Genomic DNA, 26504 nt, shown 5'->3' with positions numbered 1-26504 from the left:
TGCAGCGAATTAAAATTCAGCGGCTCCGCTGGCTTGGCCATGTCGTTCGGATGGACAGAAACGCTTCTGCTCTGAAAATATTCAACGCGGGCCGCGATGCTGGTAACAGAGGAAGAGGAAGGCCTCCTCTGCGTTGGAAAGACCAGGTGGAGAAGGACTTGGCTTCACTTGGCATTTCCAATTGGCGTCAGTTAGCACAGAAGAGAAATGACTGGCGTGCTGTTTTGGACTCGGCCAAAATCGCTTAGGCGGTTACAGCGCCAATTAAGAAGAAGAAGAAGAATTTGATCAAACATTTCTAACAGATGGCAACTCTTAAGAAAAGTAGCCTATTTTCCAATCTAGGTCATAAGCTATCTGTGTGCAAATTTTCATGCAAATCTGTTCAGTCGTTCCCGTATATTAAATAAATTAAACTTTTTAACAGGTGGCAACTCTTAAAAAAATAGCCTATTAACCAATCTGAGCCATAAGCTATCTGTGTACAAAATTTCATGCATATCCGTTCAGTCGTTTCCGCGTGATGATTTCCCAAACATCCAAACATACAAACTTTCACATTTATAATATTAGTAAGAGTAAGATATTTGCGAAGAAGGGGAGATATGCCCAATGAAAAAATGAACAAAAATGGACACTAGCAAGGAAAAGAGGTTTGTAAAGGTATTTTTAAACAAATATTAAGTTGAAATGTATTTAAATTGCTTAATATAAGAGAAGGAACTAACTTTTCCTTGAGATGTGAGAATAACAAGCACATAAAATTGGCAGCTAATCTGACGGTGTGATTAAAAAACGAGCTTTGGTAGAGGTTATATTTATATGTAAACATTTTGTCTGTTCCTTTGAACTTCGGACTAAAACCTGTGGAGCTGTCAAACTACAATTTTACTCTCAAGTGAGAGTAAAAGGAGAACAGATGCAAAAGTGCACGGGAACGCAAAAAGCACGATTTCCTGTAAAAACGTCAGTCGGTTTGTTTACATGTCATTTGTACAACACTGATTTGGCTAAAATATCACTAACTAATTATTAAAATCTATACATATTCTAATATTTCGTTGTTTCCTTCCATATTTTTACAAATATAAGGTTCTTTGCTGGCACAGCTTTCTATTTTTGTTTGCACATGCAAATCAGCTGATCGTTTGACACTTTTCATGAACTTACAGGAAAAAAAACTCCGGACTAAATCCTGTAACTTCTGACTAGGAACAGTTGCTCAGTTACTCTCTCAAAAGTGTTCCCACTTAAAGGTTTTATGTCAATAGGAACGACTTCCTGTAAGTTCTGACTAAATCCTGTAAACCAGACTGCTATTGGAACAGACTAATTACTTTTAGCAACTTTTCACTTTAAGCTAGCGATATAATAATGAGATGATAATAAGTCTTTCTTTGTAAAACTTTCTTTTAATTGGCGAGTAAGCTGCCAAAAATTCTGAGCTAGTCACAATAATAATTAGATTAAAAAATAAAAGTCCGGGAATAAAATTGTCACTTAATCGGGTTTCGATACAAGTACTTTCTTCCGAAACCTACTCAGTACTCGGTTAAAAGGTATCGATACCAAAATTACTTGGAATCGGACGAAAAGTAACTTAACTGACATTTCAAAAAGTTTGTCCCTAATGTTAGTGTTTAGCCGAGCTTTTCCTCCGATTTGTGGCGCGCGCCTTGATGTTGTCACACAAAGGGGAGGGACCTACACTTTTCCGCCGACTCCGAACGACGATTGTATTTTTATGAGAAGCTGTTTTTCATGGCAGAAATACATTCGGAGGTTTGCCATTGCCTGCCGAGGGGCGACCGCTGTTAAGAAAAAAAAACCTTTTTTCCATGATACAAAAAAAGAAGGTAGTTTCCATGATACAATAATTTTTAGAAGGTAGTTTCACTTCAAAATTTTTGACATAAACGGTGTCTGTGACAAATACGCAATGTGGCCACTGCTATGATATAGAACTTGGGAATTTTAGCTTGTTATTTTAGATATTTTTTAACAGAACATGTAAAGATTTGTTTAATTCATAACTGATCACTTCATTTTTATATACATATGTATATTAATACATACATTCTTGTCACTGCTAATCACATAAAATCATAACAACGAAAATTTTACGGCAATATTTCTTGTTTAAACTGTTTTAGATCCATCGCACATTACGGACTTTTTCGGCCGCCGAGATAGTTGGGCTGCTAGTCTTTCCATTGCACCACAACTAATTGGTCGGAGCGATTGAGTTGGTGTAGTGTGCGCACCTCCATACATCTTCATGTACATATTTCAAGTGAGCCCTACTATTTAAATAGGCGGCCGATAAATTCTGTGGTGTGTGGTGGCCACGATTGCCCAGAATTTACAAAAAAAAAAGTTACCTAAAAGTTACCATGATTGTGTTGCTTATTGGCCGTTTAGTATAATTTAATAATTTATTTTTTACCTATAGGCCGTATGTTAAATAAAACATTTAATGTTTTTCTGCTTTATTTACTTTTTAGTTTTATTCTGGTCGATATTTCGCCTTCAGTCTGAAGGCATCTTCAGGAACTATTAGCTTTGTCCAGTTGACCCACAAAACAGTCGACTGGACAAAGCAAATAGTTCCTGAAGATGCCTTCAGACTGAAGGCGAAATGTCGACCAAAATAAAACTAAAAAGTAAATAAAGCAGAAAAACATTTAATGTTTTGTTTAACATACGGCCTATAGCTCAAAAATAAATTATTAAAGTTACCAAGTAAAAAACAACGTTTTGTTATATAATAAACTGTAAAAACAAACCTCGTTTATTTGCCATAAATAAGACATGGAAACAATAAATAGTTTTATTAAAAGAAAACTAAACAAATTCATTTTACATATGAGGCCATGAGGGCCAGAGGAGCCTATCTACAACAAAATTTTTAGTAATATGAGAAAGAAGGATAACAAATAAATGCGGTCCTTTACTAAAGTCATTGCACCTACGTGATATTACATACATATTATAGTAATAGTAGTAACAAAACTAAAAGGGCGTGCCTGGGGCTATTAAGGTTTCGATTCTCGTAATGTATTTTAAGGTGCACCTCAACTTTTTATGAAATGTCAGTTAAGTTACTCTGGCGCTCAAGCCTTATAAAATAACTAGATACATTTACATACGTATATACATAAATACATTTTTATTCAATCTCTGTATACGTACGTGTATAAAGAAGAATATAACAAAAATCTGTGAGGCAAAAAACAACACATAAATATTTTTGCAACACACGCGTTTAAAAATATACTTTTCATAAAAACGCGCTTTAAGCTGTTGGCTTTTGAACGGGATCTTAGCCTCAGAACAAAAATTACTTTAAAAAATCAACTTAAGTGCATATACCGAAGCGCTAAAGTGCCCAAATACACCGCAAAAAATGCTGTTCAAACCTCCTTTTTTCATTTCCTCTATATATGGATCAAAAATCTGCCAATAAGTATTGAAGCTGTGGCATATTTCGTGATATCAATTCACGGCTCGGCATTTCGCGTTGCATATCGAACAAATTAGATGTGGTATCACCATACATATAATAACACGTATAGATGATTTTCAATAAAATAACATTCCCAGCAAACAATTAGGTTTGATATACATTTGAGAATGATTTGAAATCAAAGCCTTTATCAAATGTCAAACGTTTGAAAATGATTTGATATTGATTTGAAAATTACAGCTTTCTCAATAAAAAGGGGAGTTTGATCTCCATTTGAGAATATGGTTAACTCTCAAATCAAATTCAAAGGTTATTTATTAAATGTACTTCAAATGTGGAAATAAAATTTATAAAAGGAAATGTATATTTCATATTTATTTTTTCTTCGCGATGTACATATGTATGTACTAGAGCTCTTGTTAATCGACTAACCGATTAATCGGTTAATCGAATAGAAAAAGTTGTTTCAAAAAATAATCGAATACCTTTAATCGATTAACCGTTCACTTTCGACTAACCGTTCATAATCGACTAGTTGTTTTCATTCGATTACTTGACAGATTCGACTATTCGAATAGTTGTTTTCTTTCAATATTTCATAAGTTTTGCGGTTGATATTCTTTGAATATTTATAGTACCAAAAATGGTGTGGTACCGCATGAATTATGATGGAGATGAATACGCGACTTATAGCAAAATTCAAAGTGCATCCATCACCTTCATAAACTCATGGAATCCAGGCGTTGCAACAAGAGAAAATGGGTACCATATTTGTTGCAATTAATCGTGCTATTGCACGAGAAATGGTCTCTTGGCGCTCGTTTGAAATAGTTTCGGCATCTTCGTTTTTTCTTCTACGCTTGACATTTTTTGCCGGGCTTGGTTCGGCACATTCACTATTGGCTACATCTGTGGTCCTTGGGAGGATAAACTATGGAAAATTACCACTTATTAGTTCGTTAACATAAACATACATTTCCAGGTCCTGCTCCTTGTTCCTTTTATGAATGGCCTTCAAATGGGTTGCCAAAGACGTTGTCGAATTATTATAGGCCATATTTTGTCCACATATTGTACACTTGACTTCTTTTCCACCTTCGGAATTAGAAAAGAAGTTCCACACCCAGCTACGCTTACGTAAACTCATTTTGGATAAAGCAAATTTTTTTTTTGAAGTGAGAAAAATTTGTATGTAAACATTTTTCACTATTCGAATAATGACAGTTAATCAATTTCACAACTATTCGAAGTTTATGAAACGATGGAATACTTGCTATTCGATTTTCAGTCAATGCAAAAGTTGCTACTCGACTATTCGAATAATCGGTTAACCGGATAATCGACTGTTAACCGGATAATCGACTGTTAACAAGAGCTCTAGTATGTACATAACAAAAGAAACAATTAAGATAAAGTAATTTATAATAAATTCGTCTTGATGGACTGCAGCCTTTTCAATCCGCGCAAACATCAAATCCACTATTTGTGGGCTTTCTCTTTGAAATTTTTTTCTATTCATGGTTTTTTTTCAATTGATCTTAATTCTATTCGTACATTTTTTGATTTAACTGCGCATTTTTATAACGTTTGATACTTGACATCTTTCGTCAAATCAACCTCAAATGAATTTCAAATGTAAAATTTAAACCTCGTTTTCAATTTGAGAATCATTTGAGAAAAATATTTGATATCAAATTGAGAAATACATTTTTCTCAAACGTTTGAAACTGTGTTTGCTGGGATTAAGATAAGATTTCCAGGCTTCATCTATTGGACTTTAAACCTCTCAACACAAAAACATGTAAATACCGACGCGATAAATAATGAATACGTAGTATTTCCGCGCGATCCATCACATTGAAATCCATCAATATGGATCACGATTCAAATATCACAATAAATATTGAACGTGTGACAGGCGCCCCACACTGTGATAGATTAACCAGTAGACTGCCCAGCGATAATTTTCTTCTTTGCAGAGCGCTGTATTGCCTGATCAATGCAATTGTTTCTAGTAGTGATGTCACCGCTACACACAACCACAGTACAATTTATCAAATTAATCCAACTTTTTTAGTCTGACTTTATACACGGCAAACTTACCAAAAGTTACCAAAATAAAAAAAAAGTTACCAAGTTACCAAGCTCTCAAAAAGTTACCTATTTTGGTCGCAAGTGACCAAATGTGGCAACCGTGGCGGTTGCTCTTTAAGCTGCATCCTTACATCTATTCCGTGTGTTGCAATATCCATCGAAGCAGCAGTTAATTTTTTCTTAATTTTTTATGAACAAACGTATTTAAAAATATTAGAAAATTCCTCTACGTCAAAATCTGTATTTTTTTTTTTTGAAAAAGTTGGTACAACAAAAAATACAAAGTATGTTTTCTGTCAGGTAGCTAACCTGATAAGAAGAAGAACTGAAACTACCTTCTAAAAATTATTGTATCATCGTAGTTTCACTCAATGATTTTGGTCGCTTGTTAGGCATTTGACTTTTGCTGGCATTATGCTATTTTCACCGAAATCAAGCTACCAGCTACAATAAATGAACCATGATGCAATAATGAAAGGTGTTGTACGTTGTGACAGCTCGAAATCGAACTACCTTAGGTCAACATTGTATTTTGCAAGTACAAGAAAAACGGGAAGAAAAAAAGCCTTTTAGTTGAAAAAGTACTAAATTTTATGCCTTCTCAACAGCGTTCCGATTATCAGAATAGGTATAGGAATATATGGCTTTGTAGTCTCATAAATTTGTAGATACTTAAAATAATAAAATTAGGCGTGTTTTTATTCACAGGAATATGATAATATGTTTAAAAANGATAATCGACTGTTAACCGGATAATCGACTGTTAACAAGAGCTCTAGTATGTACATAACAAAAGAAACAATTAAGATAAAGTAATTTATAATAAATTCGTCTTGATGGACTGCAGCCTTTTCAATCCGCGCAAACATCAAATCCACTATTTGTGGGCTTTCTCTTTGAAATTTTTTTCTATTCATGGTTTTTTTTCAATTGATCTTAATTCTATTCGTACATTTTTTGATTTAACTGCGCATTTTTATAACGTTTGATACTTGACATCTTTCGTCAAATCAACCTCAAATGAATTTCAAATGTAAAATTTAAACCTCGTTTTCAATTTGAGAATCATTTGAGAAAAATATTTGATATCAAATTGAGAAATACATTTTTCTCAAACGTTTGAAACTGTGTTTGCTGGGATTAAGATAAGATTTCCAGGCTTCATCTATTGGACTTTAAACCTCTCAACACAAAAACATGTAAATACCGACGCGATAAATAATGAATACGTAGTATTTCCGCGCGATCCATCACATTGAAATCCATCAATATGGATCACGATTCAAATATCACAATAAATATTGAACGTGTGACAGGCGCCCCACACTGTGATAGATTAACCAGTAGACTGCCCAGCGATAATTTTCTTCTTTGCAGAGCGCTGTATTGCCTGATCAATGCAATTGTTTCTAGTAGTGATGTCACCGCTACACACAACCACAGTACAATTTATCAAATTAATCCAACTTTTTTAGTCTGACTTTATACACGGCAAACTTACCAAAAGTTACCAAAATAAAAAAAAAGTTACCAAGTTACCAAGCTCTCAAAAAGTTACCTATTTTGGTCGCAAGTGACCAAATGTGGCAACCGTGGCGGTTGCTCTTTAAGCTGCATCCTTACATCTATTCCGTGTGTTGCAATATCCATCGAAGCAGCAGTTAATTTTTTCTTAATTTTTTATGAACAAACGTATTTAAAAATATTAGAAAATTCCTCTACGTCAAAATCTGTATTTTTTTTTTTGAAAAAGTTGGTACAACAAAAAATACAAAGTATGTTTTCTGTCAGGTAGCTAACCTGATAAGAAGAAGAACTGAAACTACCTTCTAAAAATTATTGTATCATCGTAGTTTCACTCAATGATTTTGGTCGCTTGTTAGGCATTTGACTTTTGCTGGCATTATGCTATTTTCACCGAAATCAAGCTACCAGCTACAATAAATGAACCATGATGCAATAATGAAAGGTGTTGTACGTTGTGACAGCTCGAAATCGAACTACCTTAGGTCAACATTGTATTTTGCAAGTACAAGAAAAACGGGAAGAAAAAAAGCCTTTTAGTTGAAAAAGTACTAAATTTTATGCCTTCTCAACAGCGTTCCGATTATCAGAATAGGTATAGGAATATATGGCTTTGTAGTCTCATAAATTTGTAGATACTTAAAATAATAAAATTAGGCGTGTTTTTATTCACAGGAATATGATAATATGTTTAAAAATTTTGAGCTGATGAATACCCAGCTAGAACAGTATGGCTTATATAATTCCTTATATGTGCCGCATCACTAAGAAAAGTATCCCTTATGAGTTTGAAATGTTTCCCTTATATTGTACAGGCCAAATGGAGGAATTCATTTACGTGTGATCTTTTGTCCCCCTCTTTCATATGGGCTTCTCGTGCGCATATATCAGGTTTGATAGCTGACCATACCAATAATGCCTCATACATAGTTTTACTAGGTCAATTCATGTTCTCGAGAAAAAAGCACTATTCAAAAATCTGAGTATAGCAGCCAAATTCTTTTCCCAAAATTCTTTTACCAAAAAAAATGGTAAGTCCTAGCTTCGTCAAACTTGCATTTTGTTATACTAAAATTGAATGGGCTAAAAAACTGCATACTCAACTTTTTTCTAGGGAACGTAAATAAAAAGTGCAATATTTGAATGAAATGTTGCGGAATTTTCTTTAATTTTGCACAAGGTTAGGAACTCTGATTTTTGGGGTTTTTGTTGTAGAATTAACCATATTTTTATAAAAAATTATCGAAAAATAAAATATTTGAAAAATAGTTGCCTGTATTGTGAAAAATTCGCTGTACCTAAACTTTATTGACTGACTGTATCTAGTTTCAATATAAAAAAATTTATGTACACATCATTAATTGTGTATGCATATCTAAGTCAATATATGTGATATGTATGTACATACATCTACATATCGTCGTTTAAAGTACAAAACCGTGTATCAATAAAATTCAAAACCGCGTATCAAGATATGCGAGGTTGCATAAATTATTTTCTAGACAGTAAAAACACTCATATTTCAAAATGGTTACCTTTTTTTAAAAAGCAATCACATTTTTGGCTAGTATATTTCAGGAAGAATGGATNGGCTTCATCTATTGGACTTTAAACCTCTCAACACAAAAACATGTAAATACCGACGCGATAAATAATGAATACGTAGTATTTCCGCGCGATCCATCACATTGAAATCCATCAATATGGATCACGATTCAAATATCACAATAAATATTGAACGTGTGACAGGCGCCCCACACTGTGATAGATTAACCAGTAGACTGCCCAGCGATAATTTTCTTCTTTGCAGAGCGCTGTATTGCCTGATCAATGCAATTGTTTCTAGTAGTGATGTCACCGCTACACACAACCACAGTACAATTTATCAAATTAATCCAACTTTTTTAGTCTGACTTTATACACGGCAAACTTACCAAAAGTTACCAAAATAAAAAAAAAGTTACCAAGTTACCAAGCTCTCAAAAAGTTACCTATTTTGGTCGCAAGTGACCAAATGTGGCAACCGTGGCGGTTGCTCTTTAAGCTGCATCCTTACATCTATTCCGTGTGTTGCAATATCCATCGAAGCAGCAGTTAATTTTTTCTTAATTTTTTATGAACAAACGTATTTAAAAATATTAGAAAATTCCTCTACGTCAAAATCTGTATTTTTTTTTTTTGAAAAAGTTGGTACAACAAAAAATACAAAGTATGTTTTCTGTCAGGTAGCTAACCTGATAAGAAGAAGAACTGAAACTACCTTCTAAAAATTATTGTATCATCGTAGTTTCACTCAATGATTTTGGTCGCTTGTTAGGCATTTGACTTTTGCTGGCATTATGCTATTTTCACCGAAATCAAGCTACCAGCTACAATAAATGAACCATGATGCAATAATGAAAGGTGTTGTACGTTGTGACAGCTCGAAATCGAACTACCTTAGGTCAACATTGTATTTTGCAAGTACAAGAAAAACGGGAAGAAAAAAAGCCTTTTAGTTGAAAAAGTACTAAATTTTATGCCTTCTCAACAGCGTTCCGATTATCAGAATAGGTATAGGAATATATGGCTTTGTAGTCTCATAAATTTGTAGATACTTAAAATAATAAAATTAGGCGTGTTTTTATTCACAGGAATATGATAATATGTTTAAAAATTTTGAGCTGATGAATACCCAGCTAGAACAGTATGGCTTATATAATTCCTTATATGTGCCGCATCACTAAGAAAAGTATCCCTTATGAGTTTGAAATGTTTCCCTTATATTGTACAGGCCAAATGGAGGAATTCATTTACGTGTGATCTTTTGTCCCCCTCTTTCATATGGGCTTCTCGTGCGCATATATCAGGTTTGATAGCTGACCATACCAATAATGCCTCATACATAGTTTTACTAGGTCAATTCATGTTCTCGAGAAAAAAGCACTATTCAAAAATCTGAGTATAGCAGCCAAATTCTTTTCCCAAAATTCTTTTACCAAAAAAAATGGTAAGTCCTAGCTTCGTCAAACTTGCATTTTGTTATACTAAAATTGAATGGGCTAAAAAACTGCATACTCAACTTTTTTCTAGGGAACGTAAATAAAAAGTGCAATATTTGAATGAAATGTTGCGGAATTTTCTTTAATTTTGCACAAGGTTAGGAACTCTGATTTTTGGGGTTTTTGTTGTAGAATTAACCATATTTTTATAAAAAATTATCGAAAAATAAAATATTTGAAAAATAGTTGCCTGTATTGTGAAAAATTCGCTGTACCTAAACTTTATTGACTGACTGTATCTAGTTTCAATATAAAAAAATTTATGTACACATCATTAATTGTGTATGCATATCTAAGTCAATATATGTGATATGTATGTACATACATCTACATATCGTCGTTTAAAGTACAAAACCGTGTATCAATAAAATTCAAAACCGCGTATCAAGATATGCGAGGTTGCATAAATTATTTTCTAGACAGTAAAAACACTCATATTTCAAAATGGTTACCTTTTTTTAAAAAGCAATCACATTTTTGGCTAGTATATTTCAGGAAGAATGGATGAGGATTGAGCCAAGAACTTGTGTGAGCAAATCCAATTTTTAGCAGCAAATGTCAGTTACGCGGTTTTGTACTTTAAACGCTGATATGTATATTAACAGGAACGCCGCAATCTAATACACTGGTGGAACAGGAACGCAGCACAGCAGAAGCATACAAAAAATCTGCAAATAAATTGTTTTTTAGGTTTTTAACAAACAAAAACCTGGTTTCAACTTACTTCAACGTGTCTAAAGCACCACGCATACACTAATGAAAAGGCGCAACAGGAACGCAACACTATAAAATACGGGCGGAGCAGGAGCAGGAACGCAGCACAGCAGAATCGTCCACAAAATCTGCGAATAAATGGTTCATTAGGTTTCGAAATAACAAAGAGCTGGTTCCAACTTACTTCAAAATATCTGCAGGATGATGCACACAATCAAATTCGGCCGCAACTGCAGTTCACCAGAGAAAGCTGCAAATGGAATGGTTTATGAATAAAGTCAAAATAATATGTTGTAACTTACGTGTATTAGCTCTTAATCACAGCACAGGTCCGCCAGGAAAACACTAAGGAAATGACCTAATAAATGTAAAATCTTATTACATTAAACGAGCAATTCTTATATATATATATATATATACATATATATATCCATAGGGTTCTCGGAAACAGCTCTAACGATTTTGATGAAAGTTCGTACACAGATAATGTTTTGGATTTTAAGGTTATCTGAATAGGCATTATCTCTGAGAAGACTCGTATAAGGCTGCCACTTATTCGAAATTAGTTACAAATTAATCAAAACATCATAATATGGGTATCAAATGGAAGGTATTTTAAAGACCCCTAATTAAAAAATATTTTTAATAGGGTTGCCAACTATTTTACATCGCGTATTTATTTAATTTTTTGTTTAGAAAAAAGGTAAAATATGGATACCAAGAGAAGGTTCTTAAACAATGCTTTCCCTATATAAAAAATGTCATCTCTTAGGATAATAGTGTAAGGTTGCCACTTGTTTTCGATTCTTCACAATTTATCTAAAATATCGCAGTATGGATATCAAATGAAAGGTATTGTTGAAAACTTTGGTCAGAAAATATTTTTCATCCGGATTTCCACGCTTCTATGTAATACAAATTTTTATTTTGCTATTTTCAATCAACATTTTTTTATACATTTATATATACATAGTACATACACGCTCAAGATATGTACCATTCATTCCAGCATATTTCGGAATAGGGTTGCCACCTAAATTTTAGAGTAAGGAATTTACTTAATAGATATCGAAATCCTATTTTTTTGTTAATTTCCAAAATATTTTTTTAAAGCTATCCAAATCTTGAAAACTTCAAAAAGGATATGCACTCCGGGCAAAGCTCGGTCAACCTGGTACTTATAATTTATTTGTAAAATAATTCGGTTTTATTATAATACTTACCAAATTTCACGCAATTAGAAAACAAATGTCAGCGAATAAGAACAAAACGAACAATGGAAATTGAATCAATGTAGCTTGTTTAGATTTTTTTCTAATATTTTGGGAAATGTTCAGTGAAATTAGCAAAGAAACAACACAGTAACTCCTAAGGTAGTTCAAGATGGCGGATTAGAGCGAGAAGTTGCCAACGTATAACACCTGTCATTATTGCATCATGTAAATGAATTATTGCCTTTTGAAAAAATTCAAACAATAAATAAGCATGTGTACCATATATATTTTAAAAAAAGATATTCCGATTGGTGCTATAATTTTTTGGATATCTCCTTTAGTTTCCGATGTACTGAGTAAGGAGTATTGTTACTTTAGTAAAAACGTTAATTACATTTTGTGGTGCATATGTCATAAAAAGTGGCTGCAAAATTGTCGAAAAATGTACCATACTACACAATTTTACTTAAGAAAATCCTTAACTCAAAGTAATTAACATTAATATGAAATAATTTAAGAATTTCATGAACTAGAAACATTCTTCGAGACTTTTCAGAATTCGTAGGAAATTGCATACCAAACTTCAATCGCGATTTTCAAACCTGCCAAAAGTACCATATGACAATATCTTTTCCAGACTACGAAAGAGAGTTAACACGAAAAGAAGAATTCTCTAGTTTATTGTACTATTAATGCCATGAAATGGCATGTGTTTTTATAATCATGATTGCTAAGAAAAAATTTAACAAAGATAACAAAAAGGGACAAATCGTTATAATTGCAGTGAGTGTGAGTAACAGGGGCATGTCTTCTCTTTTGCCCTTGTACGATTTTTGACTGGATGAAAAGCTACAATTATAACGAGTGGTCCATTGTTATTATCTACGTTCTTTGATTTTAAACTCCATGAATACCAGTATCCGGACAAATTTTTTAAATGGAACTATCGTTTTCTTATCAGGTACTAGAAAAGACTATGGCCCATTAAAAACAGCAGATTCTCCTATACCGAAATACAATCATTTATATTTTATTCCTAACAATGGGCAACGCCGCTTGTAATATATACAAGTTATGAAACATCAAAAATGCCTGTATCCGTCAAAAAAAATTTAAGTGGGACTACTTTCTATTTTTTTTACCATGCTTTCTATATTTTTTTGCGATGTTAGTTTGACCAAGGCTTGAAACCAGGCCCTGTGGAGTGAAAGTGCGCACTACTTACCACTACACGACAGCGGCCGCATATTATACAGTCAAAAAAATAAAAACCCAAAAATCATGAAATAAAAAAAAATATTTTTTATGTCTTTTTTTAGGTTTGGAGCCATTTTGCGCTCTAGTGAGTTCTTTGCCGGAACCAGCAAATAACGTCAACAGCTTTTCTTGTAGTTATCCTTTCCAGGAATATTCGGAAGCGACGATCAATCCCTTCTTGATTGAAAATTTCATTTTCATCGTACAACCTTGATACAAATAAAACAAGATAGCAAAGAAACTCTTCGACTTCCTCATCCGAAAACGCTCATTCGAGGTGTTGCAGTGGTAGTCCCTTTTGACCCCATATTCGGAGTGCTCCGAAAACTCTACTTCAAGATGTTGCTGTGGGAGTCTTTTCAATCCATATCTTGAGCGCTCCCCATTTGGCTAGCTAACTTTTTTACCAATAAATTCTGTCTCGCGTTCTCAGTTATTACAGCTCTTCTGAGTTAGATGGCATTCCTAGCTGCTGTTCCTTCTGATACACTCTGATTCACTTGAAGAATGACCAATTTCGAAGAACAGTGAGGAAAATGGAGAAAATACCTTAAGCAGAATATACAAAATCAGACTTGTATGCATGCTTGGGCGCATGTCAGTTCAGTATACACCTATGCGACACGTTGTGCAAACATCATTTTGTTGTAATCGGTGGAGTGAGCGAACATCACGGCATACGAATTTACTTTTTCTCAGCAAACATTTAGGACCAAATTCACAGTGCGTACTTTGCTCAGAATCGGCAGTTAACTACGGACTGTGAAATTGGCCCTTAGAGCCACAAATTGGCATAGTGGACACTTATTGCCCTCACACACCGTTTTTTCCAATAAACAATCCTTTCCTTTTCGGCCTCCGCCTCTGTTGGCCGGCCGCACAGAAAGGAGAAGTCTATTTAGTAAGGATATAACCGCCTAGCGCGGCCGAAGACCGCCTCCCCAAAAAGAGCTTTTTAAATAAAAGCCTCTACAGAAATGGTATATAGCACACATGCCGGGCGGGCGTTTCGCGTCGTATTCGCGTGTACATACACGCTCTGCTTGGGAAGGCAGCGAAAGCTTCATTCAACTGCACAACTTGTTCGCACGCACTGCCGAAGCTATCCACCTCTGGTATATAGCCTTGGCGGGCTCCCTCTCCTCCAGCAACACGGAAAGGCTCCAGTCAGTGCCTGCATCTACTAAATACAAGCAATAACGCAAGTAAAAATTGTGGTTTTTGCCCATTTTTGTAACATGTTGTATACTATACTGTTTCATTTTTGTGAACATATTGTATACTATAAACCATCGTACAGTTCCATAAGTAAGGTAACTCTTATTCTTACGGTTTTTTCTGGCAGGCTGTAGGTGTGTTTTTGGTTCAGTGTGTTAGTGTATTTTGATTAAATTGTAATAGAAATAAAAGAAATTGTAATAGAAATGAAATAAATTGTAAAAGACAAGAGGAAATGCCAAACACGGGTGATCTCAGCTGTAGGCATTTTTTGGCAATCAGCTGATATTTAGTGTTTTATCAAGCTACACTGAAAATCTTCAATTCATATCAATTGTAATATTTAAAACTATAATCTCAGTGTATGGAAAACCCCGGTCCAAAAGACTTCTAGAGGCATTTTATGCACATAATTCAAGGACATCCCGCTCCTTATCATTTTCACCGCCGGAAGGAGCAACTGCCAATCATCAAAAATATTGTCTGACTCCTCGCAAAGCTAACAGTCAACTCCTAACATTAGTTAGGTGAAAATATAAGCTCGGATCTTGAAGAAAACAAATCAGGGTGACTGTGCCCCGAGATGTGGACTATTTTAAGTTTTAAGGTCTTACAGCCGCACTCAGAGTCGTTTAATGATTACTTAAGGTGTCCCTCAGTAACAATTTGAAAAAATTCCCTCTCAGAGTCAGTTAATGATTCGTTAACGGATTTAATGAACATTAAAGTTAAGTAAACAAAAACCTTTACTTAACTTTTCAACGAATGATTTTGAAATTTTTTGTTTGTTTTCAATAAATTTCAATATCGATAACGTTGCTGTAACAATGGCCAATGGCCCAGAGCACTTTCGTGCCATTCAAGAGTTTCGAGTTCAAGCCTCGGGAACGAATTTTATTTAATAATTTTTTTTTAGTGTTATTGCTTAAAAAATTCACATTTTTTATTTTATTTAACTTTTGGAAACTTTTTTGATTCATCTTTTTTCTTTTACTTTCGGTTTCTCAAATTTATAGTTTTTACTGTTTTAAAAAAATATTTTTTTTCATTTCGTTTAGTTTTTAGAAAAGAGTTGCCGAAATATAAAGACTTTTGTCTCTCGAAAGACTGAGGTGAGTTGAAAGACAGATGCCAGAATTGGCCTGTTATTGGTCTGGTTTGTCTTTTAGCAAACAGTTTCTAAAAATTTAATTTAATTGAAAAACATTTGTTTGCTTTTTACAGCAATAAAATCTATAAATCAAAAGAAAATTAGATCAAATATGCAAACAAAATCAATAAAGATAGTTTATAAAAATGAAATCTTACTGCCCTAGGACTCGAACTCGGATCTCTCGAATGGCACGCCAGTGCTCTGCTCACTCAGCCATTGCGTCTGTTGAGCCAGTGCGTACAAAATGATATAAATACTTATTTTTATATTTTATTTCAAACTGAACGAAAAAACTGAGTGATACCACAAAAATGAAGGGCCGCAACTGGGGCCATACTTAAATTTTTTATTTCATAATTTTTAACTCTGAGAGAAAACATTAATTAACAGATTTAACGATCATTAGTTAAGTGCCCGTTAGAGCTAATTTAAGGAACGTTTCTGAGTGCGGCTATTAGAGTACAACTCCACAACAAGCTTTTCGGGCGCTCCACGCTTTTCAGGCTTTCAGCAATAGCTAAATTGTATAGCTGAGAGCCTGAAAAGCTTGTTGTGGCGTTGTAAGTATACAGCCGCACTCAGAAACCTTCATTAAATTAACTCTAACGGGCACTTAACTAATGATCGTTAAATCAGTTAATTATGTAATGTGTAATGTGTAATAGGAAAGGAAAGGAAAGGATGAAAAATTTAAGTATGGCCCTTTTTTGTGGCACCACTCACTTTTTTCGTTCATCTTGAAATAAATAAAATAAAAATAAGTAACNAAATTAACTCTAACGGGCACTTAACTAATGATCGTTAAATCAGTTAATTATGTAATGTGTAATGTGTAATAGGAAAGGAAAGGAAAGGATGAAAAATTTAAGTATGGCCCTTTTTTGTGGCACCACTCACTTTTTTCGGCAATCTTGAAATAAATAAAATAAAAATAAGTAACTATTTATATCATTTTGCGCCGCACTGCCTCAACAGTCACAATGACTGAGTGAGCAGAGCACTGACGTGCCATTCGAGAGATCCGAGTTCGATCATCGGCAACGGTTTTTTTTTATTAAATTTTTTCTTTTCATTCTTACATTTTGTTGCTTAAAAAAATAAATATTTTTATTATTTCATTTAATTTTTAGAAACTACTAAAAGACAAAACCACTAACTGGCCAATTCTGTCATCTGTCTTCAACTCACTATACTCTTTCGAAAGACAAAAGATTTTATATTCGGGCAACTATCTTGAAAGCTGTTTTCTGTATTTCGAATGACTAATTAAAAGATCTCCTAAAGAGGAGGGTAGCGTTATTCTTTTTGTCGTTTAGCAATAGGTTTTCTAAAAACTAAACGAAATTATAAAAATATTTTTTAAACAACAAAAACTAAGAATTTGAGAAAGAAAAAAGAAAAGAATATAAAATAGAAAGAAAAACCGTTGCCGAGGATCGAACTCGGATCTCTCGAATGGCACAAAAGTGCTCTGCTCACTGGGCCATTGCCACTTTTGCAGCAACGTTATCGAAATTGAAATTTATTGGAAGCAAACAAAAAATTTCACAATCATTCGTTAAAAAGTTAAGTAAAGCTTTTTCTTTACTTAACTTTAATGTTCATTAAATGCCGTTAACGCATCATTAACTGACTCTGAGAGGGATTTTTTTCAAATCGTTACTGAGGAACACCTTAAATAATGATTAAATGACTCTGAGTGCGACTGTTAGTTATGAAAAATTAGTTTTTATGAAAATTGATCTACCGAACCAATAAAAAATATGTATATTTTTTTGTTATTAGCATCCGGACCGGTTCGCTTGTTTACTCCCTACAAGCGCCGGAAGCGGAACCAGACGGATCTTGACGTCGATTCGGTACCGAAGCGAAAGCGTAATAACAACCCAAACAACAGTAATAATAATGCGGAACCGCCACCGACTGCAACTGTTGTAGATGAAAACAACATATTTTTAACTGAAGATAATATCACATCAAAGGACGAACCATGGCCCACATTGAATGACAGTCTCGACACATCAACTGAATTGGTTGATCAATCTCAAATTAATCCCTATGATCGCGAGACATACGTAGTCAATATAAACGACACTAGTTCAATTGCTTTGTTGGATAACAGCCAAGCAATGAAAAATCTAGAGAATGTCTACTGCACAATGGTGAAGGCCACAAATGATTTTAAACGGATCCTGACCGACTTAAAAAATTCATATGATCGGAAGATAGAAATTTTGCAGAAGGAGCGTGATGCAGCAGTGGCTGCCATGCGGAATCTTGAGGATCCAAATATTTCTGGCTCTTTGCATGGCAACGAAATAATTTCGGCAAAGAAGGTAAAAGTTTTATTTTTAAAAATACAAATTTACTTTTTAACGAATTTAATTCGATGGCTGAGTGGAAGATCGACCTATCTCGGCAGCCAGTTCGAAAAAGACCTATCTCAGAAAATTTTTCAACATCGTTCTATCAGAAAACTTCTCAAGAACGCCCTACTTCAGAATTTGATTGAAAAACATCCTACCTCAGAATTTGGTTGAATAACGCCCTATCTCAACTGCCGATTCAAAAACGCCCTATCTCAGCTTATTTTCAATGTATTTTCGTTTGAGATAGGGCGTTTTTGAACTGAATTCTGAGATAGGGCGTTCTACAAAAAAATTCTGAGATAGAGTGTTTTTCAATAAAATTCTGAAATACGTTGTTTTTCAATAAAATTCTGAAGTAGGGCGTTCTTGAAAAGTTTTCTGAGATAGGGCGTTTTCGAACCGGCTGCCGAGATAAGAGTCGATCTTTCACTCAGCCATCGATATGACGTTGCTATTTCCAATTTTTATAATTGTTACATAAATGATACCAATTTTCCAACAATTAGTGTGCTAACTGCAACAGAGAAGCTTTAGCCGAGTGTTCCCTTTGTCGAAAGACTCCGTATTGCTCTGAATTCTGTCAACGAAAAGATTGGAACGCTCATCAAGTGGAATGTACAAGGAATCCTGCTCAGACAACAACTCAACAGATCATGCTCCTGGTGGATGAGCAGTCCTAAGCGAACTGTACATAATAAAGTATACATATTTTAATTCTTTATACATTTGAAAATGATAAAAGAATTTAATAGCTGACAACCCGAGAATGCTAAAGATAATTAAAAACAAACAACATAAATAAAAAAAATAAAATTATTTAAACCGCAACACGAGGTAAAGTGAAAGCCAACATCCAAAAACGGAAAAAATACAACAAAAACAAAAATTAAAAACAATTGCATAATACATATTCGTCTATGTATACATTTTCATTAGTTTCTAAGCACATAGTTAAACTTTTAACATTTTATTATTTTATGGATAAAACTGCCGTTACAACATCTAATAAAGATTTCAAAATCAAATTCGTATACATAAGTGTAGAGAAAAAACAAAAACAAAAATAATAATGTGTTTTGTTCATTGCACTTGAAATCTTTAAATTTGGGTGTGTAATGGTTCAAATTATTAAATTGGAAATAAATACCCTTGACGCGATTTTGTATTATAAATTTTTGGGTATGAACTTGTGGGTAAGTACGCTATTAAATAAAAAGAAAGTTTACATATAAATATGTATATATCCCAGCAGGGATCGAAAATAACTGTTACTGATTCAAAATTGTATCTAAGAAATCCTTGTTAAGGAGGTGTCCAGAACATATCGCACACCTATATCTAAAGTGCGATCGACTCCAAAAAAAATTTGTGCGATTTTTTTTTTTTTGCATAAATCAATTCATAGGACTCACATACAATTAATGGAAATATTTTTTTCTTCATTATTATATACATTAACTAAAAAACTACTGTTATACCTGTTTTTGTATTAATTGCATTGAATCTGTTCGATCCACAAGCAGTTAAATTTCCCTGTCTGGATTTTGAGTTAGCTCACTAGATCTAGGTGGGCGATATGATGTGTTATATAAAATTGATCGTTGTTCACAGATCTACGCAGATAAGGGGGGCTACTCTGTAATGCAATGCGTAACGCAATGCAATGCGAAAATGAAATGCGATGCGAAAACTATTTGGCACTCTGTATTGCTATCGCATCGCTGACAATGTTGCTTCTTTTATTTTTGGTTTTTTTCTTGCTTAAGTTGGCAATAGTGAGCACAAGTGTCAAAGAAAGAGAGATCAAAACAAACAAAGTAACTAAAATTTGAAGAAGTAATTAAAATATTTGTTTTAAAAATGGACTCTGTGGCATTGTGGGACGATTCAAATGATGAAAGGATTGAGAGGAGAATTATTAGAGATAATTCCAACGTTATGAGCCTCAGCGATAGAAGGTGGGTGATCTAAAATGCTTTATTTAAAATGTACACTAAACTATGTTCTTGTTCTGGGTATTTAGTTTTGTGCAGAATTTTCGTCTGACTAAAGAGGCATTTTTATATGTGCTAAATAACATTAAAAATGAGCTAAAAGTTGCGCAAAGGTCCACCGCAATCCCCGAAATGATAAAGCTTTCCAGCACCTTAAGGTTTCTTGCTCAGGGTGGGGACCAACATTTGATTGGTCAAGACCGTCATGCAGAGCTGGCACAGCAAACGGTTTCTAGTTGCATTTTTGAAGTTTGCAAAGCGATCGAGAAGGTGCTGTATGACGAATGAGGAGAAATTAGATGCCAGCAGAAGTTTTTACTCGGCATGTGGAATTCCGGTAGTAATTGGAGCGGTAGATGGAACGCACATTCAATTGATAAGGCCATAAAAAGATGAACATTTATTTTTCAATAGGAAGTTAAAGCACAGCATAAATGCAATGGTGGTAAGCGCGTTTTTCATTGAAATAAGTTAACTATTACTTAACCAGTAAATTTGTTTCTACTTAAGATATGTGACCACAAAATGCGTATTAGGGCTGTTAATGGTACATTTGGAGGTGCGTCGCACGATTCTCACATATGGAATTTATCAAACGAACGTGATTATATGAACACCAAATACGAAAATGTAGATAACAATACACAAATCCTTGGTAAGTTTTTTGATATTGCACGGCAAAGTAGAAATCGTATGCATACAATTTCGATGTTGGTGCCATGAACTTGCAGCTGTATGCATACCAGTATAAATCAACCTTCACTAACATGAGTGGTTTCTCAGAGATTATATGTAACTAGCAGAGCACCCGACGTCGTTCGGGGTAAACAAATCAAAATATAAAACAGTAATACAAATATTCAGTTCAGCATAAATTAAAGGAAACAAACTATTTTCTTTGTTTACATTAAGGCATACATTAAGCTATACTTTCAGCTTTATCGTGCTTTAACTAATATATATTGATCATCACTTGTACTACAAATTTTGTTCCATTAATATTAGATAGATTAAGGTAACGATCAAATTTGTAAATTTAAATTATTCTACTACGGTACATTCCGTTTAGATGCCTATTCGATTAGCTGCTTTATTTAGCTGCACTTTTCTAGTATAATGCTTAATCCGGAAGGAGTTTTATTCATTATGAACGAACCTTTTTCGTTTAACAGCATCGCGAGATTAAAAAACGATTTAATCTTTCCATTTCAAAATAATCTAAAGACGGCAAGGTTTTAAAAAAACACAGCTTTAAATATCCGAGTTATCTAATAGATAAATATATATATGCATATCCGAGTTATCTAATAGATAAATATATATATGTATATCCCCCTCTTACAAACTCATTTATATATACTTTACTCTGAACACCTCCCATAGATACCTATGTATGAATACCAAATTTCAAGTTCATGTGACTTATGGTTCCCAATTTATGGCTGATTAAAAATTCTACGCCTACGGGATGTGCCACGTCCCCTTTTATAAAGTCATTCATATATACCTTACTATAAGCTCCTACCATAGATATGTCTGCATACCAAATTTAAATTTCATGTCACTTATGGTTTTGAAGTTATAGCTGATAAAAATTTTCACGAATATGGGATTTGCCACGCCATCTTTTATAAACTTATTTATATTTATCTTTTTATAAGCACCTACCATAGCTACACCAGCATACCAAATTTCAAGTTTGGTTCCGAGGTTATACCTGATAAAAAATTCCACGCCTATGGGATGTGCCACGCCCTTTTACAAACCCGTTTATATATACCCTACTAAAAGAACCTACCATTGATATGTCTGCATATTAAATTTCAAGTTCGAGGGACTTATGGTTCCGAAGTTATAGATTATAAAAAAATCCACGCCTATGGGATGCACCACGCCCCCTTTTACAAACTTATTTATATAGACCTTATTATAAGCACCTACCAAATATGTATATAACTGCATACCAAATTTAAAGTTGATGTTACATATGGTTCCGTAGTTATAGCTGATAAACCTTTCAACGAATATGGGATATGTCACGCCCCTTTCACAAACTCGTTTATATATACCCTCCTATAAACACCTACCATTGATATGTCTGCATACCAAATTTCAAGTTCGTGGGACTTATGGTTCCGAAGTTATAGCTGATAAAGGATTCCACGCCTATAGGATGCACCACGCCCCCTTTTACAAACTCACTTATATTAACCCTCATATAAGCACCTACTATTGATATGCCTTCATACCAAATTTCAAGTTCATGGGGCTTATGATTTCTAAGTTATAGCTGATGAAATATTCCACGCCTATGGGATGTGCCACGCCCCCTTTTACAAACTCACTTATATTAACCCTCATATAAGCACCTACTATTGATATGCCTTCATACCAAATTTCAAGTTCATGGGGCTTATGATTTCTAAGTTATAGCTGATGAAATATTCCACGCCTATGGGATGTGCCACGCCCCCTTTTACAAACTCGTTTATATATACCCTCCTATAAGCACCTACCATTGACATGTTTGCATACCAAATTTCAAGTTCGTGGGACTTATGGTTCCGTAGATATAGCTGATAAAAAACTCCTCGCCTATGAGATGTGCCACGCCCCCTTTTACAAACTCGTTTATATATACCCTCCTATAAGCACCTACCATTGACATGTTTGCATACCAAATTTCAAGTTCGTGGGACTTATGGTTCCGTAGATATAGCTGATAAAAAACTCCTCGCCTATGAGATGTGCCACGCCCCCTTTTACACTCTCATTTATATATGCCACACTATAAGAGCCTACCATAGGCATGCCTGCATACCAAATTTCAAGTTCTTGCTTCCGAAGTTATAGCTGATAAAAAATTCCACGCCTATGGGATGTGCCACGCCCCCTTTTACAAACTCGTTTATATATACCCTCCTATAAGCACCTACCATTGATATGTCTGCATACCAAATTTCAAGTTCGTGTGACTTATGGTTCCGAAGTTATAGCTGATAAAAAATTCAACGCCTATGGGATGTGCCACGCCCCCTTTTACAAACTCGTTTATATATACCCTTGTATAAGCACCTACCATTGATATGTATGCATACCAAATTTCAAGCTCGTGTGACTTAAGGTTCCGAAGTTATAGCTGATAAAAAATTCCACGCCTATGGGATGTGCCACGCCCCTTCTACAACCACATTTATATATACCCTCTTATAAGCACCTACCATTTATATGTCTGTATACCAAATTTCAAGGTTATGTGACTTATGGTTCCGAAGTTATGGCTGATTAAACATTTCACGCCTATGGGAGGTGTCACGCCCCCTTGTAGGATCCCAATTTTTTTCACCCTATTATAGGCCCAGGAGTCATGGAAATACTCTCTCAAAATTTTGTTCGATTCTGTCCGTCCGTTTAGCCTGCAACGTGGCACATACATACATACATACTTACACAAATATATAGTAGACTAGCAGAGCACCCGACGTCGTTCGGGGTAAACAAATCAAAATATAAATAAAATTTAAAGGAGACAAACTATTTTCTTTGTTCACATTAAGGCATCCTTAGGAGCCATACTTTTGGCTTTATCGTGCTATATAGATAGATAGATTGGCGCTTACACATATGTTAGTGTTTGGCCGAGCTTCTCCTCCGATTTGTGGCGTGCGCCTTGATGTTGTCACACAAAGCGGAGGGACCTTCAGTTTTACGCCGACTCCGAACGGCGATTGTATCTTTATGAGAAGCTGTGTTTCATGTTTTTCATGGAGAAATGCACTCGGAGGTTTGCCATTGCCTGCCGATGGACGACCGCTGTTAAGAAAAAACCTTTTTCTATATTTTTAACGATGTTGCTTTGACCAGGGCTTGAACCCAGGTGCTGATGAGTGAAAGCGCGCACTGCTAACCACTACACCACAGCGGCCGACATCGTGCTATAACTAATATATATTGATTATCATTTGTACTAAAAATTTTGTTCCATTATTAATATTAGATGGATTAAGGTAACGATCAAATTTCTAAATTAAAATTATTCTACTACGGTACATTCCGTTTAGCTGCCTATTTGATTAGCTGTTTTATTTAGCTGCACTTTTCTAGTAGAATGCTTAATTCGGAAGGAGTTTTATTCATTATGAACGCACCTTTTTCGTTTAACAGCATCGCGAGATTAAAAAACGATTTAATCTTTCCATTTCAAAATAATTTAAAGACGGTAAGGTTTCAAAAAAAAAACACAGTTTTAAATATCCGAGTTATCTAATAGATAAATATATACACGTACATATATCCCCCTTTTACAAACTCATTTATATATACTTTACTCTGGACACCTCCCATATTTAGATACCTATGTATGAATACCAAATTTCAAGTTCATGTGACTTATGGTTCCCAATTTATGGCTGAATAAAAATTCCACGCCTACGGGATGTGCCACGCCCCTTTTATAAACTCATTCATATATACCTTACTATAAGCACCTACCATTGACATGTTTGCGTACCATATTTCAAGTTCGTGGGACTTATGTTTCCGTAGATTTAGCTGATAAAAAATTCCGCGCCTATGGGATGTGCCACGCCCCCTTTTACAAACTCGGTTATATATACCCTCCTATAAGCACCCACCGTTGGTATGTCTGCATACCAAATTTCAAGTTCGTGTGACTTATGGTTCCGAAGTTATAGCTGATAAAAAATTCCGCGCCTATGGGATGTGGCACGCGCCCTTTTACAAACTCGCTTATATATACCCTCCTATTAGCACCTACCATTGGTATGTCTGCATACCAAATTTCAAGTTCGTGTGATATATGGTTCCGTAGATATAGCTGATAAAAAATTCCACACCTATGGGGTGTGCCACGCCCCCTTTTACAAACTCGGTTATATATACCCTCCTATAAGCACCTACCATTGACATGTTTGCATACCAAATTTCAAGATCGTGGGACTTATGGTTCCGTAGATATAGCTGATAAAAAATTCCACGCCTATGGGATGTGCCATGCCCCCTTTTACAAACTCGCTTATTTATACACTCCTATTAGCACCTACCATTGGTATGTCTGCATACCATATTTCAAGTTCGTGTGACTTATGGTTCCGAAGTTATAGCTGATAAAAAATTCCACGCCTATGGGATGTACCACGCCCCCTTTTACAAACTTGATTATATATACTCACCTATAAGCATCTACCATTGACATGTCTGCATACCAAGTTTCGAGTTCATGTGACTTATGGTCTGGAAGTTATGGCTGATTAAAAATTTCACGCCTATGGGAGGTGCCACGCCCCCTTGTCGGATCCCAATTTTTTCACCCTATTATAGGCCCAGGTGTAATGGGAATACTCTGTCAAAATTTTGTTCGATTCTGTCCGTCCGTTTAGACTGCAATCTGGCACATATGTACATACATACTTTCACAAATATATAGTAGATTTGTCGACATGCAAGCGCCTGTATTATCATGCAAAAGCACTAGTATAACTTGTATTCAAAAATACGCATGATTTGTATTTACAAAAGTACTAATAACTTAGACAGGTTTTACCGTACTTATGAAAATATACAAACACGTTTGTTTGCTACTTTAATGTATCTGCTATACTATTATAAATTCCTATATTTTTATTTCTGCAGGAGACTCAGAATATCCGCTGGAGCCATGGCTTTTAACCCTATATAGAAGTGCTACGGAAAATTCTGATGAACACATCTTCAATCAGAAATTGTCGAAAGGAAGGTCGATAATTGAAAGAGTTTTTGGTGTGTTGAAAGGACGATTTCGTTGTCTTTTAGCCGCAAGGGAGCTGCATTATGCTCCAATAAAAGTGGTGCAAATACTTAATGCATGTTGTGCTCTTCACAACATTTGTATTTTGTACAATGTGGAAACCCCTTCAATATCGAAATTGAACCAGAAGAAGTATCCGCGGTTAATGTAGACAATATGGAAAATGATAGTTTTGGAAATATTGCTAGAAGTATAAGAGATCAAATAAAAAATTATATGTTTGCCACTGCAAATTTGATTTAACACAAAATTAAAAAAAAAATCTTTTTTAAATAAATATCACTTCGCTCTTTTATTAAAATAAGGTAAATAAGATATACAAACATAAAAAATCTAAAATAAATTCTCTAAACGTAATAATACTTCAATGTACATTGTTGGTTTTTAATTCCACATCCAACATTTGCTTTTTAATTTCTAATGTGTTTACTTCAAGTCTCAATTTTTGTTTGTGGAGAAATTGTTCTTGTGCTAGACTCAACTTTTTCTTTTCGATTTTTGTATTTTTCTTCATTGTTTTGAATATTTTTTTCAAATTGCCATTAATTTCACCTAAAACATTGCTGGAGTTTTTTTGATACGTAATTTGGTTTTCCACTTGTTTTTCTAAAAGACTCCACTTTTTGCGCGGAGTATGCACGTCATTATTGCAAA

General features: G+C 34.5%; 2 protein-coding genes across 4 annotated transcripts in view; both read left to right on the top strand.

The window, feature by feature from the left end:
- The window catches only part of Deaf1 (deformed epidermal autoregulatory factor 1), a 51390-nt gene extending 32222 nt beyond the window's left edge, over window positions 1-19168 (top strand). The window contains exons 3-5 of one of the 2 annotated variants that reach the window (XM_017611251.1): window positions 17467-18017; window positions 18557-18749; window positions 18803-19168. In XM_017611251.1, the coding sequence (XP_017466740.1) occupies window positions 17467-18017; window positions 18557-18730 (725 nt within the window). In that variant the 3' untranslated portion in view covers window positions 18731-18749; window positions 18803-19168. Of the gene's footprint in view, window positions 1-17466; window positions 18018-18556 lie in introns of both variants that reach the window. The other variant, XM_017611250.1, reaches the window with a different exon arrangement.
- A 414-nt stretch (window positions 19169-19582) lies between these two features.
- LOC108359407 (putative nuclease HARBI1) lies at window positions 19583-26068 on the top strand. 2 transcript variants are annotated; one of them, XM_017611257.1, is made up of 4 exons: window positions 19583-20008; window positions 20074-20489; window positions 20555-20699; window positions 25697-26068. In XM_017611257.1, exons 2-4 carry the CDS (start codon window positions 20484-20486, stop codon window positions 25999-26001), a joined length of 456 nt encoding a protein of 151 aa, XP_017466746.1. In that variant the 5' UTR covers window positions 19583-20008; window positions 20074-20483; the 3' UTR covers window positions 26002-26068. The 2 variants fall into 2 exon arrangements, with proteins under 2 accessions (XP_017466746.1, XP_017466745.1); XM_017611256.1 differs by having other exon boundaries at window positions 19583-20489.
- Window positions 26069-26504: the final 436 nt, after the last annotated feature.

Source organism: Rhagoletis zephyria, unplaced genomic scaffold (genome assembly GCF_001687245.7).
Source record: "Rhagoletis zephyria isolate East Lansing unplaced genomic scaffold, Rhagoletis_zephyria_1.1 Rzeph_scaffold_00384, whole genome shotgun sequence".
In the NCBI taxonomy this organism is placed as follows: Eukaryota; Metazoa; Arthropoda; class Insecta; order Diptera; family Tephritidae; genus Rhagoletis; species Rhagoletis zephyria.
This window is presented reverse-complemented; position numbering and strand designations above follow the sequence as displayed.

Excerpts from the sequence above, each read along its gene's own strand:
- LOC108359407 (XM_017611257.1), top strand. Across the intron at positions 20,700-25,696 it reads TAACAATACACAAATCCTTG|GAGACTCAGAATATCCGCTG; the intron begins GTAAGTTTTTTG and ends TTATTTCTGCAG.